General features: G+C 40.6%; 1 protein-coding gene across 3 annotated transcripts in view; it reads left to right on the top strand.

Moving 5' to 3' along the window:
* Nucleotides 1-525: 525 nt before the first annotated feature.
* Nucleotides 526-14,051, top strand: part of zbtb16a (zinc finger and BTB domain containing 16a) — a 112,886-nt gene continuing 99,360 nt past the window's right edge. For 2 of the 3 annotated variants that reach the window (XM_079846809.1, XM_079846807.1), the window contains exons 1-2: nt 526-679; nt 2,890-4,239. In XM_079846809.1, the coding sequence (XP_079702935.1) occupies nt 2,981-4,239 (1,259 nt within the window). In that variant the 5' untranslated portion in view covers nt 526-679; nt 2,890-2,980. Of the gene's footprint in view, nt 680-1,597; nt 1,690-2,889; nt 4,240-14,051 lie in introns of those variants that run through there. The other variant, XM_079846808.1, reaches the window with a different exon arrangement.

Below are 14,051 nucleotides of genomic sequence, written 5' to 3'. Positions count from 1 at the left end.
GAATTAGAATCAGATGTTTTATTGGCTCAAACGCACAAGAGGAAATTTGGCATGGTAACAAAAGTAGCCTAAAATCTTATAAATAAAGGTTATTTATTGGCATATAGGACTCCATGAAGAACACCCTTTTGGAAACTTTATTTTTAAAAGAGTAGCCTATTCAGAAATATAACAGCTAGACGAGAATTATTACAGTATAAAAAAAACATTTACGTTTACTAACATAATTATACACAACGTTGCTTACATGAATGTGTAAAAAATAGTGGATATTGCACTTATTGGTTTGCAAAGGTCTACATATGAATTTACATATCGCACAGAACTTTAATATTTCAGTCGGAGCAGAGCTCATGGAGAAGAAGTTAGTCGGCTGTAGAAGTAGTAGCAAAGGTGATGATGCTTGAAGGTTAATGATTAAAGCCCAAACGCTGTGATAGATAGTGTCCCAGACACGCTGGCCTATATTCGACAGCCCCCTAGGTGTCTCACTTTAGCAGTGTTTGTCAGGACTCCGGCGAGGATGTGCGCTGACGTCACCGCAGTGTTGATTTGCTAAGCGGCGAGCAGAGAGGAGTTAGTGCGCGCGAGAGAGAGAGAGCGGGTACTGTGAACTGCGTTACTATGCTACAGTCCTAATAACCGCACGCTCGGAAGCCAAACGTGCAACACATGTGAGGTGAGTACAGGCGCGCACCTTTAAAACACCCACAGCTCCTGACATACCCCTCTGTCTGTGTGTTTTCACTTTAGGGAAATGTTCACATTGAGAGATAATCCGCGTTGTGTTGATCAGATGTGTTTTGCGCTGCATCACATCAAGTTACAGTGTTTCTACTGTTGCTTCAAGTGAAGGTGAATTGTGAGAGTGCACCGAAAAAGTAAAAGTGTGGCTGTCAGCGTTGTGCAGGCTCAGGGCAGCTGATGGATATATCTGTTTATGTTCATCTTTACACATGTGGAGATGTTATGTTGACGTAAGCGTGTGTTTTAGTATTCGGGGGACGTGAGGTCTGCTCGCGCACCAGACAGTGACGTGCTTCCATGTGCTTTATTCTCAGCGTGACCGCTTCAGATTGAACGTTCAGACAGTTTAAATATGCCATAACTGAAGAAGTTTGTCGTTGATCAAACAGCTATCGGGTTTTTGATGATTATTTTGGTTGTCAGTAGGTCTGATCATTAAATCAGCGCCACCATAGAGGTGCGTGTCACTGTATTTCAAAATGAACTGAATTGTATTGGTTGTTTTTTTGTTTTGTTTTTAAGTGAAATTACTTTTTTGTTTTTCCTATGCTTGTTTTATTCCAATATTGAAATAAATTAGTTAAAACCAAACGCTATTTTGCTTGGCCTCCCGATGTGTATCTATATGAAATCACAGGCGGGTCCTTTAACTTAACGTTAAATTGATTCACGTGTGAACAGTCGAATAATCATGAATTGATCAGTCAAATGAGCTCTGCCTGGACTTTTCATTGATCTTGTTTTATCGTATATGAGGTAGATAGCTGTAATCACAGCAGAAGTTGGAAAAAAAGGAATATGTATCGTTTCTTGACTGTTGTTTGAGTTGTACAGTTCGCGTGCGTGAACTGGCGTCATTAGTGCTAGCATCTCATCAGTTAACTGCACTTCAAAGAAACTGTATTCATTTCTCACTTATTACTCGTCATCCTGTATTCTCAGGTAATTTAAACGGCGTGAAACCCCTGGAATAGATTTATCTCATGTCGTCTTTTATCATAACTTTCCCTTATTTGCTGTCAGAGACGGTACATTTACAATGAAAAAGCCCGTCATTCATCGCTAAGATCATAGTGTTTGACATAAGGACCATTAGGCTAGCCTGCTCTTCTCTGGTGAGACTTTTTGTTGATCAAATAAAAGTGGGAAGTATTACATGTCTGACTAAATCTCCCGTTTCTTATCTTCTATTTTAATGTAACATTATGTGATAATGTTATTAAAGGGGTGACTTCCTCTCCGCTCTTACCAAATGTTACTGGTGGATCTTCCTCGGATTATGTTCACTCAAAAGTGATCTTACTCAAATGCCACGGGAATGTTTTTGTTATAATATAGTGTTAGGTTGTTGAACAAAGTACATTTTAAACGTCAAAGTATAGCTAGGGTGTATTTTTATTAAGTAGCCTAATAAATTATGATAATGGTGAAGTTAAATATTGTAAATGTAATGATAAATGGCCAACCATGAGCTTTTTTGTAAATTGACAAATTACAGTTTTTGTGCGTTGATGATTTATCTTTTACATATTATATAGCTATCTGATAAATCAGAAAAATGACCTAGCCTATCTGTATATAATTTACATATTATGGAACATGGATGTGTATTTTAAATAAAAATGGCATTTTGATGGGTTTTAGGAGCTCTGAGCTGTTTTGTGTCATCCTCTGTTCCAACTATTCCTGGCAACAGCTTGCCTCACTCTCCATGCTCCGCTCAGTATCCCTGTCTGTGATGAGAATACTGAATAAGATGCCATTTCATTTCAGGAGGCTGTTGATGGGCTTTGTGAGGCGAGCTCGAACACATAGAAACAAAGGCTTGATTACTGTCAGCCTTTACTAGCACTAAAGCCAAGTTTCCCCATTTCTCATGTGGGCCACTTGTCGTTTTGGTTTATTTTGTGCGATTTGACAGACCTGTGGTCGGATTTTGCACTTGTTTCTTAGGAATCTGTTCCTGAAATATTCATAAAAACAATTATTTCTTTTTAACAGTACAGAGTGCACCGTAAATATAATTTATGGCATTTTTTTTTATAATGGAAAAATTAGAATGATGGATGTTAATTTAGAAACAAAGAATAAACATTGAGACTTTGTTGCATTTAACTGTGGGCCTCTTTCATCTCTTTCTAGATTGACCTTATCTTGTTTACAAAGATAACTGAACAGACTGCTACGTGGAAAGAAAGACTCATGAGTTGGCCGTGTGGATTTCAGAGACGTTATGGATTTGACTAAAATGGGTATGATCCAGCTCCAGAACCCCAATCACCCCAATGCCCTGCTGCACAAGGCTAATCAAATGCGCCTGGCCGGCACACTGTGTGACGTGGTCATCATGGTGGACAGCCAGGAGTTCCACGCTCACCGGACCGTGCTGGCCTGCACCAGTAAGATGTTTGAGATCCTATTTCACCGCAACAGCCAACATTACACTCTGGACTTTCTCTCACCAAAGACCTTCCAGCAGATTCTGGAGTATGCCTACACTGCCACGCTCCAAGCTAAAGTGGAGGATCTGGATGACCTGCTGTATGCAGCAGAGATCTTAGAAATAGAGTACTTGGAGGAGCAATGCCTGAAGATACTGGAGACCATCCAGTCCTCAGATGAAAATGACACTGAGGTCAACATGAACGATGGCGGCAAAGAAGACGACGAAGAACGCAAGGTACGGCACGGCAGAAACCTGGCGGGTTCGAAAAAGCATTCCGTGGAGGAAGGTGGCTACGTGTCGGCTGCCCAGCAAGCACTGGGGCTGCCAGGAATGGTGGATCAGAGTCCCTCGGTCTCCACCTCCTTCGGCCTCTCCACCATGAGCCCAACCAAAGCAGCCGTGGACAGCCTAATGAGCATCGGCCAGTCCCTCCTGCAGAGCACCATGCACCCCGGCGTGGGTGCCGAACATCCCCTGCATGGCAACTCCCACCCCATGATGGGAGAGATCAAGACGGAGATGATGCAAGTAGATGACAGCGGAGAGCATGAGAGCTCTAAAGCCATGGAGTCCAGCGCCTCCAGCAACGGCGAACGCAGCGGAGAGTCCGACAAGAACCGCGACGGGCCCGGCACCCCTACCAGGAGCAGCGTGATCACCAGTGCCCGTGAGCTGCATTATGTCAGGGAGGAAGGTGTGGGTGACCAGCAGGCTGAGGTCAGCCAAATGGGCTTGGAGGCCATGGCGGGGATGACCGAAAAACACTTGGCGTCACTCTACGGCATTCCTCCCAACCACAAGAATGAAGCGATGCTCTCTATGCCCGCCTCCATGGCCTCATCCTTGCACATGTCCCCAGCCCTGGCCATGTCCATGGACTTCAGTGCCTATGGGGGCTTGTTGCCTCAGAGCTTCATCCAGAGGGAGTTCTTCAACAAGCTCGGCGAGTTAGCTGCCGGGATGAAGCCTGATGGCCGCGTCCCGAACGAGCGCTGCAACGTGTGTGGTGCCGAACTGCCTGACAATGAGGCCGTGGAGCAGCACAGGTAAGCTACCGTTTTCATTTCGTACATCAAGTTGGTGTGCGTAAAAGCATGTTGTTGTTTTTGTCTCCACTGGCAAAGGCAGGGTCCCTAATTCAATTAGTTTACCGCGCTCTGTGAAACAAAGGACCACAAGGTTCCCATTTTTAGAAATGCTTTTGATTAAAGAACTTGGTTGCAGAGAAATGTTAGTGGAAGATGAGTCATGATGGTTAACTGTTGATTGCTTATCATCTTTCATGCTGGAGGTCAATTTGCTTAACACTCTGCCTGCGGTGGATATGAGAGAGAGTGATTGCAGAGCTGATTTACGCACGTAGATGTTTTCCTCTTGCTCTGCCCTTATCAAGAAAAATTGCTCTTCAGCTTAAATAACATTTGAAAGGAGTGAGGGAAAAATTGTTTCAATCAAGTTGCAATATAACTATTTGAAACAGTTTAAAATGTTGCATGAAGAATCATCATTACAGTTAATTCATCTTGAAAATTAATGTATTCTATAAACAGAAAATACAGTATAAATTAGGTGCCAATTTGCCAGTAGTAATGTTGACAATTTATAATAAAAAAAAAAATATCTGTAATTTTTTTTATGAGCGTAAGAAATTGGTAAAAAACATTAATTATAGGCTTTTGACATGCTCAGTAGTTCAGTAAATGTGCTTGCAAGTTTACATTCTTCATCTTTACTGTAAGATGTCATTTTCAGATATATTGCCATAACTGCACACACATTTGAGACAAGGCATTCCCAGTGTAGTGAAGAAAAATAATTATTTTTAACTTGGTTCCTTTAAGTGGGCTGTCTGTTTGTCACGGCTCCCAGGCGTTGGGTGCTGATCACTTCCAGGCCTGTGTTGGTGGCTGCCTTAGTGGTCCTGGAGAGGCTCTGGCTGAGCCCATTAGCTGCACCTGGAGAGGAGGCAGGCTAATGGGAAGCAGCCTCCCCACCTACCCCTTGACCCCCATGGTGTGGCCAGTGATGAGTAGGCCAGCCTGGGCCCCAGCCACCCGGGACAAGGAGGGCCTTATTAGCTTTATGAGTAGAGCAGACTGTCCAGCCCAGGAAATGAGGAACTGTGTGTAGGACCTGGGCCGACCTCCGCAGCGTAACCTTTTGGCCACTTGACTGGCCTCTGTTTTTTGTCAGTGTGACTTGTGGGGGTGTTGCAAGGAGCTGACATGAGGTGAGGAAATCCACGGCAGACGTTATCAGCTTTTGAAGGCCGTAGCCGCACCCTTTTTGCACAGAGTGTTGCTGTCAACTAGACAAGGCTTGCAGGATTCATACGTCAAACTTATTTGTACAATATTTTAGAACTGGACAAAACATTTACATATATTCAATTTGTCATAAGATCCAGCAATATTCGTTGTATAAAAGCTATGATTGTTGTTACTGCACTTAAGAAACAGCTTATGACTCGAATGAGGAGCTGAATGTGTTTATTCTGTCATGAAGGAGGCTGTTCAGTTGCTGTCTAGCGGAGAGAATTTTGATGGGATAAAAGATAAAGTTAAAGTGAGCCAGTCATGCACATCTTGGAGTCGATTGCAGTGAGGTGCAATAAGATTATAGAGCAGCGACTGTATGAAAAGGCATTGAGGGAAAACAGCACACGTGTCTCTTCAAAGAGATATTGATTATGTAGGCCCTGCCGTAGTCTGCAAACCATAGTACGTTATTTTGATAATTGCGTGAGTTTTAGTGCCACTTGTTTAAAGGATTTCAGTAGATCCGCATACTGCGGGTTTCCTAATGACAGGCCCAGGATTGAGAAAAAAATGGTTTGAGCGTTCGTCCTTAATCTGTTGGAATGCACAACGGTGAAAGTTCATCTGAGGATTCAGTTTCAGTCCAAATATTCATGCGCCTTTGGAAGTGCTCAAGATGGCATTAATAAATCCCTCTTAATTACCTTCATTATTTACTGAGTGAAAAATGTTCATTCAACCTTATGAACTTTAAGGTTGGTGTTTATCTTTCAACAGAATAATTGACAAGCCGTGTTAATTTAAAAGTTCTCTGCTTGTGTATCATCGAAGTAAGCGCGTTGGCATGTCAGATGTTGACTAAAAAGGATGCAGCAGTTGCCGAAACATCCAGTGACATGTAATTGAAGTAGTTTAAGCAGCACTGTGTTGAGATTGAGATCCAAATTGTTATTTGATTTGGTACATTAAAGGTTCTTAAGATGGTCACGTTTCAGTTTAAATTTACATTATATCTTCACAGTATTAAATTCACTGCTTCAAAAAAACATTCTAAATGGCGCATTCCAGTGATAATAGAATCTAATGTCAAATCATAAAAATTCTTATTATATTAGATCCTTTCCAATTCTTATTTTAGAGATATCGGTTAGATGTAGGCTACTTATCTTGGATAAGGAAACCTTACTTTCTTTTGATCTTCCTTTTTTTAATAAAAGGAATGAGTGTCAGATTTGCCATGGTGAGGTTTCCTTTTTAAAGGTTTTTTTTTTTCATCACAGCTCTTGACGGCTTGCAGCAGACGGGGCGGCAGCTCTTGTGACTAATTACAGATTATTTTGCAACATCTTGTGCCAGGGTTCCAGCCATCTCTACTAGCTCTCTACTTGAAAAATATTTATATTTGAGAGTTCATTTAGGGCAAACAGGTCAAGCTAACGTCTGTAATTGTTTCCAGATTAGGCGCAGGGTTTTTCTGCATGTAGATGTGTGTGTGTGTGTGTGCGTGCGCGCATTTGGGAGCGAATGCATCAGTAAGTGCTTGTTTCCTGTATAAATTTAGTTTGCTGCATTCATTCCCCATTGCCCTGGGTTATGTCATAAAGTTCTGAATATGTGCATCGTTTCCAAAACCATGCGAGTGTCAAGACTATCCTATTAACTAGACCACTAGAGTAATCTTGTAATATCTGGAGTAGATGAATGTCTGAGGGTTGCCTAAATGAACATGTTTATTTGTATTTCAACCACCCAGAGTTCCCTACAGGAGCTAAATCGAAGCACGGTAGTAGATTTTTTTTTTTGTAGAAAGAAAAAAAAATTGTACATTTTGCCTAGGATAAAAGTTTGTGGTCCTTTGACGCATGGAAACTTATTACAGAAATATTTCAGCAACCTGCCAAAAAGAAAATAATCAACACGCACAGCATCGAAATAATTCAGAAAGAAAGAGGGAAAAAAATACTGCATTTTATCCACATTCTTTGGACAGTTTGGACTGCCGTCTATGTGAAAGAGATTGACGTAGATCATTTTTGAAAGCAATTGATGTTTGGTTCTTATTTATGGCAGACAGGTGGAAGACGGTTGAACGTAGTCAAGTTAGCATAGGTAGTGCTAACTGTGGAGCTAGCTACGGTGTTTAAACAGGAGGCAGGGTCTTATCTGTGCATATCAGAGACAGTGATAACCCTGTGCTCTCCTTTCCACTATACCAAGAGCAGATGGGGATGATAAGTCCTCATGGTGCTGTAGAACGAGATAACACCAGGCTGCAGTGAGGTGAGAGGCACCTCACAACTTTCCTTGTATGCTCACAAGTGCAGCTGAATCTCACCACATAGCTGTAACTCTCCTACCACGGCTGTTCCATGGATATCTGACAGCATGAACTTGATGTTCCGTTTGTGTTCTGCTGCTGTAGCGTTAAGCAGTGAGCCGCTATAATATGGTGTATTTGGTTGTCCGCCCCATGAAATTCAGCAAATCATTTTTGATGTTACCAAAGTCTCTTTAAGGAGATAGTTCACTCAAAAATGAAAATTCTGACTGTCATCATTTATTTACTCTCATGTTGTTTCAAACCTACTTACATTTTTCTTCTGTGTAAAAGAAAATTATATAAAGCCAGCCAAAACGGTTTGGTTACAAACAAAATACCTTGTGTTCTGTAGAGGAAAGTAAGTCCAGTGTTTCCCACAGGATTTTGTGAAACTAGTGGGTGGACCTTGGTCCCTCTAGGGGTTAAATAAAAAAATCTGGTGCACTTTGAGAGTTTAAAATTAAGAGCTCCAAACCATGTTCAGTGTGTCTGAAAAAGTTTGTGCTTTGACTTGTACCTGAATTTTAAAGGGGACTCTTTTTTTTTATTGTGGTGTCTTAGTCATTACACTACATACTACTACTACTACTACTACTACTACTACTAATAACGTTCTAATATTATTCCTATGACAGTAACAGCCATATATTGTAAAACAAATACGCTGAAAAATAAAATAAACTTTCATAATTAGTTTTGTCCTAAATCTTATCCATGCAAGAGATAAACCCGTGAGATTTTATTTTGACGTAAACTGCAGTCGAGATTTTATTTTGGCGGAACACAAGTGTACAAACGCTATTGGCAACTATGCAAATGTGAAAATGTGTAACTGTGTTCCCAAATGCACACTGAATTCAGCACATGCACAGTTCACTGCATTCATTCACTGTGAACTGAGATGCGGAGCTGAACACATGAGTGAAGTGCGTACTTTTCTTTGCCCAGCGCAAACAAGACAGTCTTTTGATAAGGACACAAAGACTTATTGCGCTTCCGATTTTAGTTTGTTTGACAGCAGTGGCGCAAAACATGACATTAAAGAGCTTTTATGTTATTATGAGAAGTTTAGGCTAAGTGTATTTTTGGGCTGCTACAGTCTAGTTAATGGATGGGAAGCACTGAAATCTTTTTGTGGCGGTCAATGTTAAAATTGTGTTTGGTCGCCACAAATAAATCAATGTAGGGGAAACACTGAAGTCATTCAGGTTTGGAACATCATGAGGGTGAACAAATTTTTAGGTGAACTCTCCCTTTAAGACAAGACCATTTACCACAGCCATCTTGGTTACACCCCTGGCCAGTGGTTTACTGTGCAGGTAATATGCTTATAAGCACCTATTTAGGACTGAAATTTCAGTTATCAAAATTGCATAATATATTTCAAATTGGTAATAAATTCTGTCAAAAAGTGGCATTTTTTTAAATTTATTTTTTGACACACAAATTGTCAAGATTGCTTTTTATAAAATAAATGCATCATTCTTATACAGTTGTTGTTTAAGCCAAGGGGAGCCGAAAACGGCTTTTGATTCCATAGTGTCATTAAAATGTTGTGTTAATGTGCTAATAACAATACAATTACAAATAATAATCATTAATAATAATAATATTACTAAAATTATATAGGCCTAATAAGTCTTTAGGTCAGAACACACCACAATTATCAGCCATCGATGAAAATCAAAAGCTTAAAAACATTGCTATCATTAATGTATGTTCCTTAAGAGAAATATAAAGCCAATAAATTAATATAGTTCATATACCATTATCAGAACTGAGGTCGATTCAGCTCTCGATTCAGCAGTCGTGTCTGAGAGAATTAATGTGCCGTGCCGCGTCAGATGCCAAAAGCTCAGTCAGCTTCTACTTTCACTTTCGGTGAATAATTTACTATGGTTTGAGACTCATTCACCGGCATAATTTTGCAAATTGCATGTGTGATATCCACTGTGACGTGACATTTTTCTTCATCACCAACTCCAACTTTGCTTGCAAAATGATAGAAAAAGATTCTTATTTTGCGAGATAATAAAATGAAGTAAATAAGTAAAGTCATGATCAAATAAGTAAACTATTGCAGCAACCCCCCCACCACACACACACTCACACTCACACTCACCCACACCCACCAGCGATTAAAATCATGTTCTGGCAACCTCACAGGCTAACAATAGGTCTATGAAAAGATGACTATGGAACACATTGCCCAACACTAATGTACAGGCATTATAAAGATCCTGGAAAGACAAAACCCTGCAAGATATTTTTGAACTTGGACAATTTATCCATTCAGCTTGCCTTAACTGTGAAACATCCTCCATGCCAGCTAATTTGATAGTGTGGTGTTTAACTCTGGAGCTGTATTGTAATTAAGAATGATTGCAATTAAGCCAAAGAGACTTCAAACAAGTGGACCCTTCACTTTGTCAAGTTAGCCAATTAAGTTTCTAAAACTCCTCATGGCTGCTCTGAAAATGGGAATAATGCCCTCCAAAAATGATTTTGACATTTTCATACATTTCTATAACAAGAAAATTTGTCTTGTTAAAATTATGGTTCTCATATCTAAAAAATTTGAAATGCTTATTTTATGTTTGAGATGAGTTTTTTGATGTTTTAAGGATGAAACTGAGAGAGTCACTGCCTAATTAAAGCTACTCTCTTTCTCATCCTCTGTCGTAAAGAAGACAGCTAGAGGAAATCATATAGGCTAAGTAATGTGAATTCACAGGTTTTCGTACTGTTGTTAATTTTATTTTACAATTTTAGTTAGCGATGAGTGAAATATATAAAGGGATAGTTCACCCAAATATGAAAATTCTGTCATCATTTACTCCCCCTGAAGTTGTACCAAACCTGTATGACTTTCTTTCTCATGATGAACACAAAATATGATATTTTGAAGAATGTTCGTAATATATGGGCCTATATGTGGGGCACCATTGACATCTATACTATATATATTTATATTTATTTTCATTTATTTTCTATACTATGGAAGTCAATGGGCACCACAACTGTTTGATACCCGACATTCTTCAAAATATCTTCTTTTGTGTTCAGCAGCAGAAGAAAGAAAATCATACAGGTTTGGAACAACTTCACGGTGAGTAAATCATAACAGAATATTCATTTTTGTGTTGAACTATCCCTTTAATGTCTTTAAGAAGTCTGTGTATCTGTATTTTTCAATGCTTTTTGTTTCAGATGCTAGTATTTGTCTATGCAGCCCACATACGGCCACAGCTGGCAGGCGCCCAATTATGGACAGGCTTTAAAAGCCCCGCTTGAACTGTAAAGATTTACACCGCCACCCCTCTGATCTGGAATCTGCCTTCTGTCCTCACTGTCAAGACAAGAGATGTATCGATTAAAGACTTAACACCAGGTTGCATCATGTGTATTGGACTTGCGTACCTTGACTACAGCTCTGTATCTTCAGAGCCTCGCTGACGTAAAGAAGTTAAGTTTGTTGATTCTTGTATCAGAGCAGTCCATCAGGTGAATTTCGCCACCAAACTCTTATTTGATTCACTTCTGTCCGCTCGTATCTGAGGCGTCACCTACACTGGGCTCGGGTTCGGTACTCGAGTGTAGAAAATAAAGAGACTTTTTCACTCGCACATGAATAAGGAATAAAAGTAAACAGACAGGCAGACAGCTCTGCCCCATATTATTAAAGCGATAGGCATCTGGCATGCCCAGTAAAAAGACATGACAGTTGCGCACAGGGTTTTTTTTTCACTGAGGTGCTTTTCACTGGCCGCTTTCTTATCTGTTTTCTACAACTGGAGATGGAAGGATTACAGACAGAGCAGGGCGCTGCAAGCCCACTGCGGTGCCAGGTGGTACACTAGCCGTCTGCGAATATATCTGAAGCCATTCTGCTCCACCACACATGTAGATGTGCGTATACATGCACCAAAATCAGATTTAAACAGTAACCGTGGAGATGTAGATGAAGCGAAAGCAGGCTGGTTGAGATAAGGCGCTGGTGTTTCATAGAAGGGGCCTTGTCTTGTTGGCCCTATTCTAGTCCTTTCTCACTTGTGTAATTGGTCAGAAGTCAGATTCACTGCTGGTCCAACTCTTTGTTCATTGGGCTAGATTTGATAGGGAAAAAAAGCGATAGTTGCTGTACTGCCATTTGTTTTTCTTAATACTCCCTAAAGTATTTTAAACAAAAATACATTACACTACTTATATCCTCAAAGAAAATCAGCCGCGTTTTATCACAGGTCCCTCTTTTCAGTAAGTACAGTGTTTTAATCCCATCAATATCCCATTAGCATCTGGTTTCTGGCTCCCGCAACATGAAAGAAGACGTGTCGGTTCCCCCTCGCTAGTTCTAAGGCGCTGCCGAGCTCCGTATACAATGAAGGTCTGGAGCAAAGGGCCAAGCCAAGCGTGCACGAGGGCTGTGTGAATGCACTGCTGGGGCTCTGGAATCCCCTGGAAGTATCAAATCAGAACCTTCCTAAGGCTTCCACCGAGAGGGGCTCTAATTAGCTTCTTTGTTGCCTGTTGAATGGGGTGCCAGAGATTGGCAAGGGGCCCCCGATAGAGTGATACAAGTGTGCTATGGAGGGGGTCATAAAATACCCATCACATTAGATCTGTGTGATGTCGGACCAGGTAGGAAGCGGCCAAGCTGCACGTTACAGGATTTGTTTGTGTAAAATGAAATTACAAGCATGGTTGTTGTTAGTTGCTTAAAGTAAATCCTCTGTAAATCCATAAAGATGGTTAAAATTATAATGCTAATGAAGCTAATTTTAAGTCTATTTTGCATAATGTTTACATCTGTTTTTAAAAAGAAATGAATTGTGCCTGCATTGTAAAAAATAATGCAGAACTTAATTAGCATGTTTTGTGCATTTCGCATCTTTTGTGAATAAAGGTGAGGAAAAGGTCCATTGTTTTTTATCAAGTTTAGTGACGCTTCTGTTTATAAACACGTAAACAATTGGAAGCCAATTTGAGAAGTTTGCTTGGGGAAATCTTCAGTTTTCCTGATTGTGTGGATTCCTAATGAAATAACTGGATTTTCAAGAGCAAAAATTCACAGAACCACAGTAAATGTGACCAACTAAATACACTCTGGGTTTTTTTCACTGTAGCTGCAGTTCACTGCTTAAAAGTGCTATTATTTAGTGAATTTATTTATTATTATTTACTGCATTCGCCTCCTTAGTGTTTTCTCTGTCTCTCTGCCCAATCTATTTTCTTACACTCTCTAACTTCCTGTCTTTCTTCCTCTTTTTGCAAAGGGTGGAAATTAAGTTAGCGGAGACATGGCCTAAAGAAGCATCCCTCTCTCTCTCCTCTGTTATCTCCTGCTGGAGGCATTTGAGAGATATGGGATGGCAACTCTCAGCGAACGCAGAAAGCCAACCGGCACGTTTTAAGCCATGTTGTAATCCAGGGGGATCAGTTGGATAAATGCTAGAATAAAGCTCAAACCATAATTGATTAATGTATTTGCTGACTGAAGACGCCTGCAGTGATCACTAGCTGGACAGGATGAATGATTAATGGCTTGGCCTTAAGAGAGCTTGTTTGAGTGAGAGGCTGTGCCCTGCACTTACATTACCAAATACATCTGAGCTGTAATTCAATAGAAGAGAGATTATTTCACTAAGCACACTACCTTCATTTAGCTCCAGATTGAGCGATGCCCATCAGTAAATCGCCATTGTTTGGCATACGTTGTGACCGTCGTCGGGCTTTCTGCGTCACTTGCGAGACTAAAAGCATTTTAGAAAACTAAAATGTCCCTGTAACGTTTTAATTACCTCAATGTCTGTTTCTCATGCTACGAACAGCCAATATTCTCTGACACACACTTTATTTCTCTCCCCGTCTGCTAGAGACAGACATGAAACTGAAATGTTTTTTTGTTTTTTTTGCAGATGAATTGATATAGTTTTCTACTCTGCGTCTCTCAGACTATTTTTGACCCGTCACCAAAATTGCACTTGAGTTTTATTGGCACGTTACACAGAGAGCTTTCTCTCCCTTTAGTTCAGGCTGAAGTGTTTTTGTGTTCCCTCACTGTCTGGGAGTCCAAAAGCCATTCCATTTACTGGACTGATCACCAGGGCTGCCCACTGTGACACGTCATGACTCACACAGCATCATTTCTGCTGTTTGTGTCCGTGGCAGAAGGAAACTGATGATGCTGTCAGGACATGCTGTACACCATTAAGCGTGGAGCAGAGCGGCGGCTCTCTTGCTTCTCCCCTACATGAGCCACCACTGTCTCGTCTAGCAAATT

This window comes from Squalius cephalus, assembly GCF_949319135.1.
Source record: "Squalius cephalus genome assembly, chromosome: 17".
NCBI classification, from domain to species: Eukaryota; Metazoa; Chordata; class Actinopteri; order Cypriniformes; family Leuciscidae; genus Squalius; species Squalius cephalus.
Note: the sequence above shows the minus strand (reverse complement) of the source record. Positions and strands in the feature narration are given on the sequence as shown.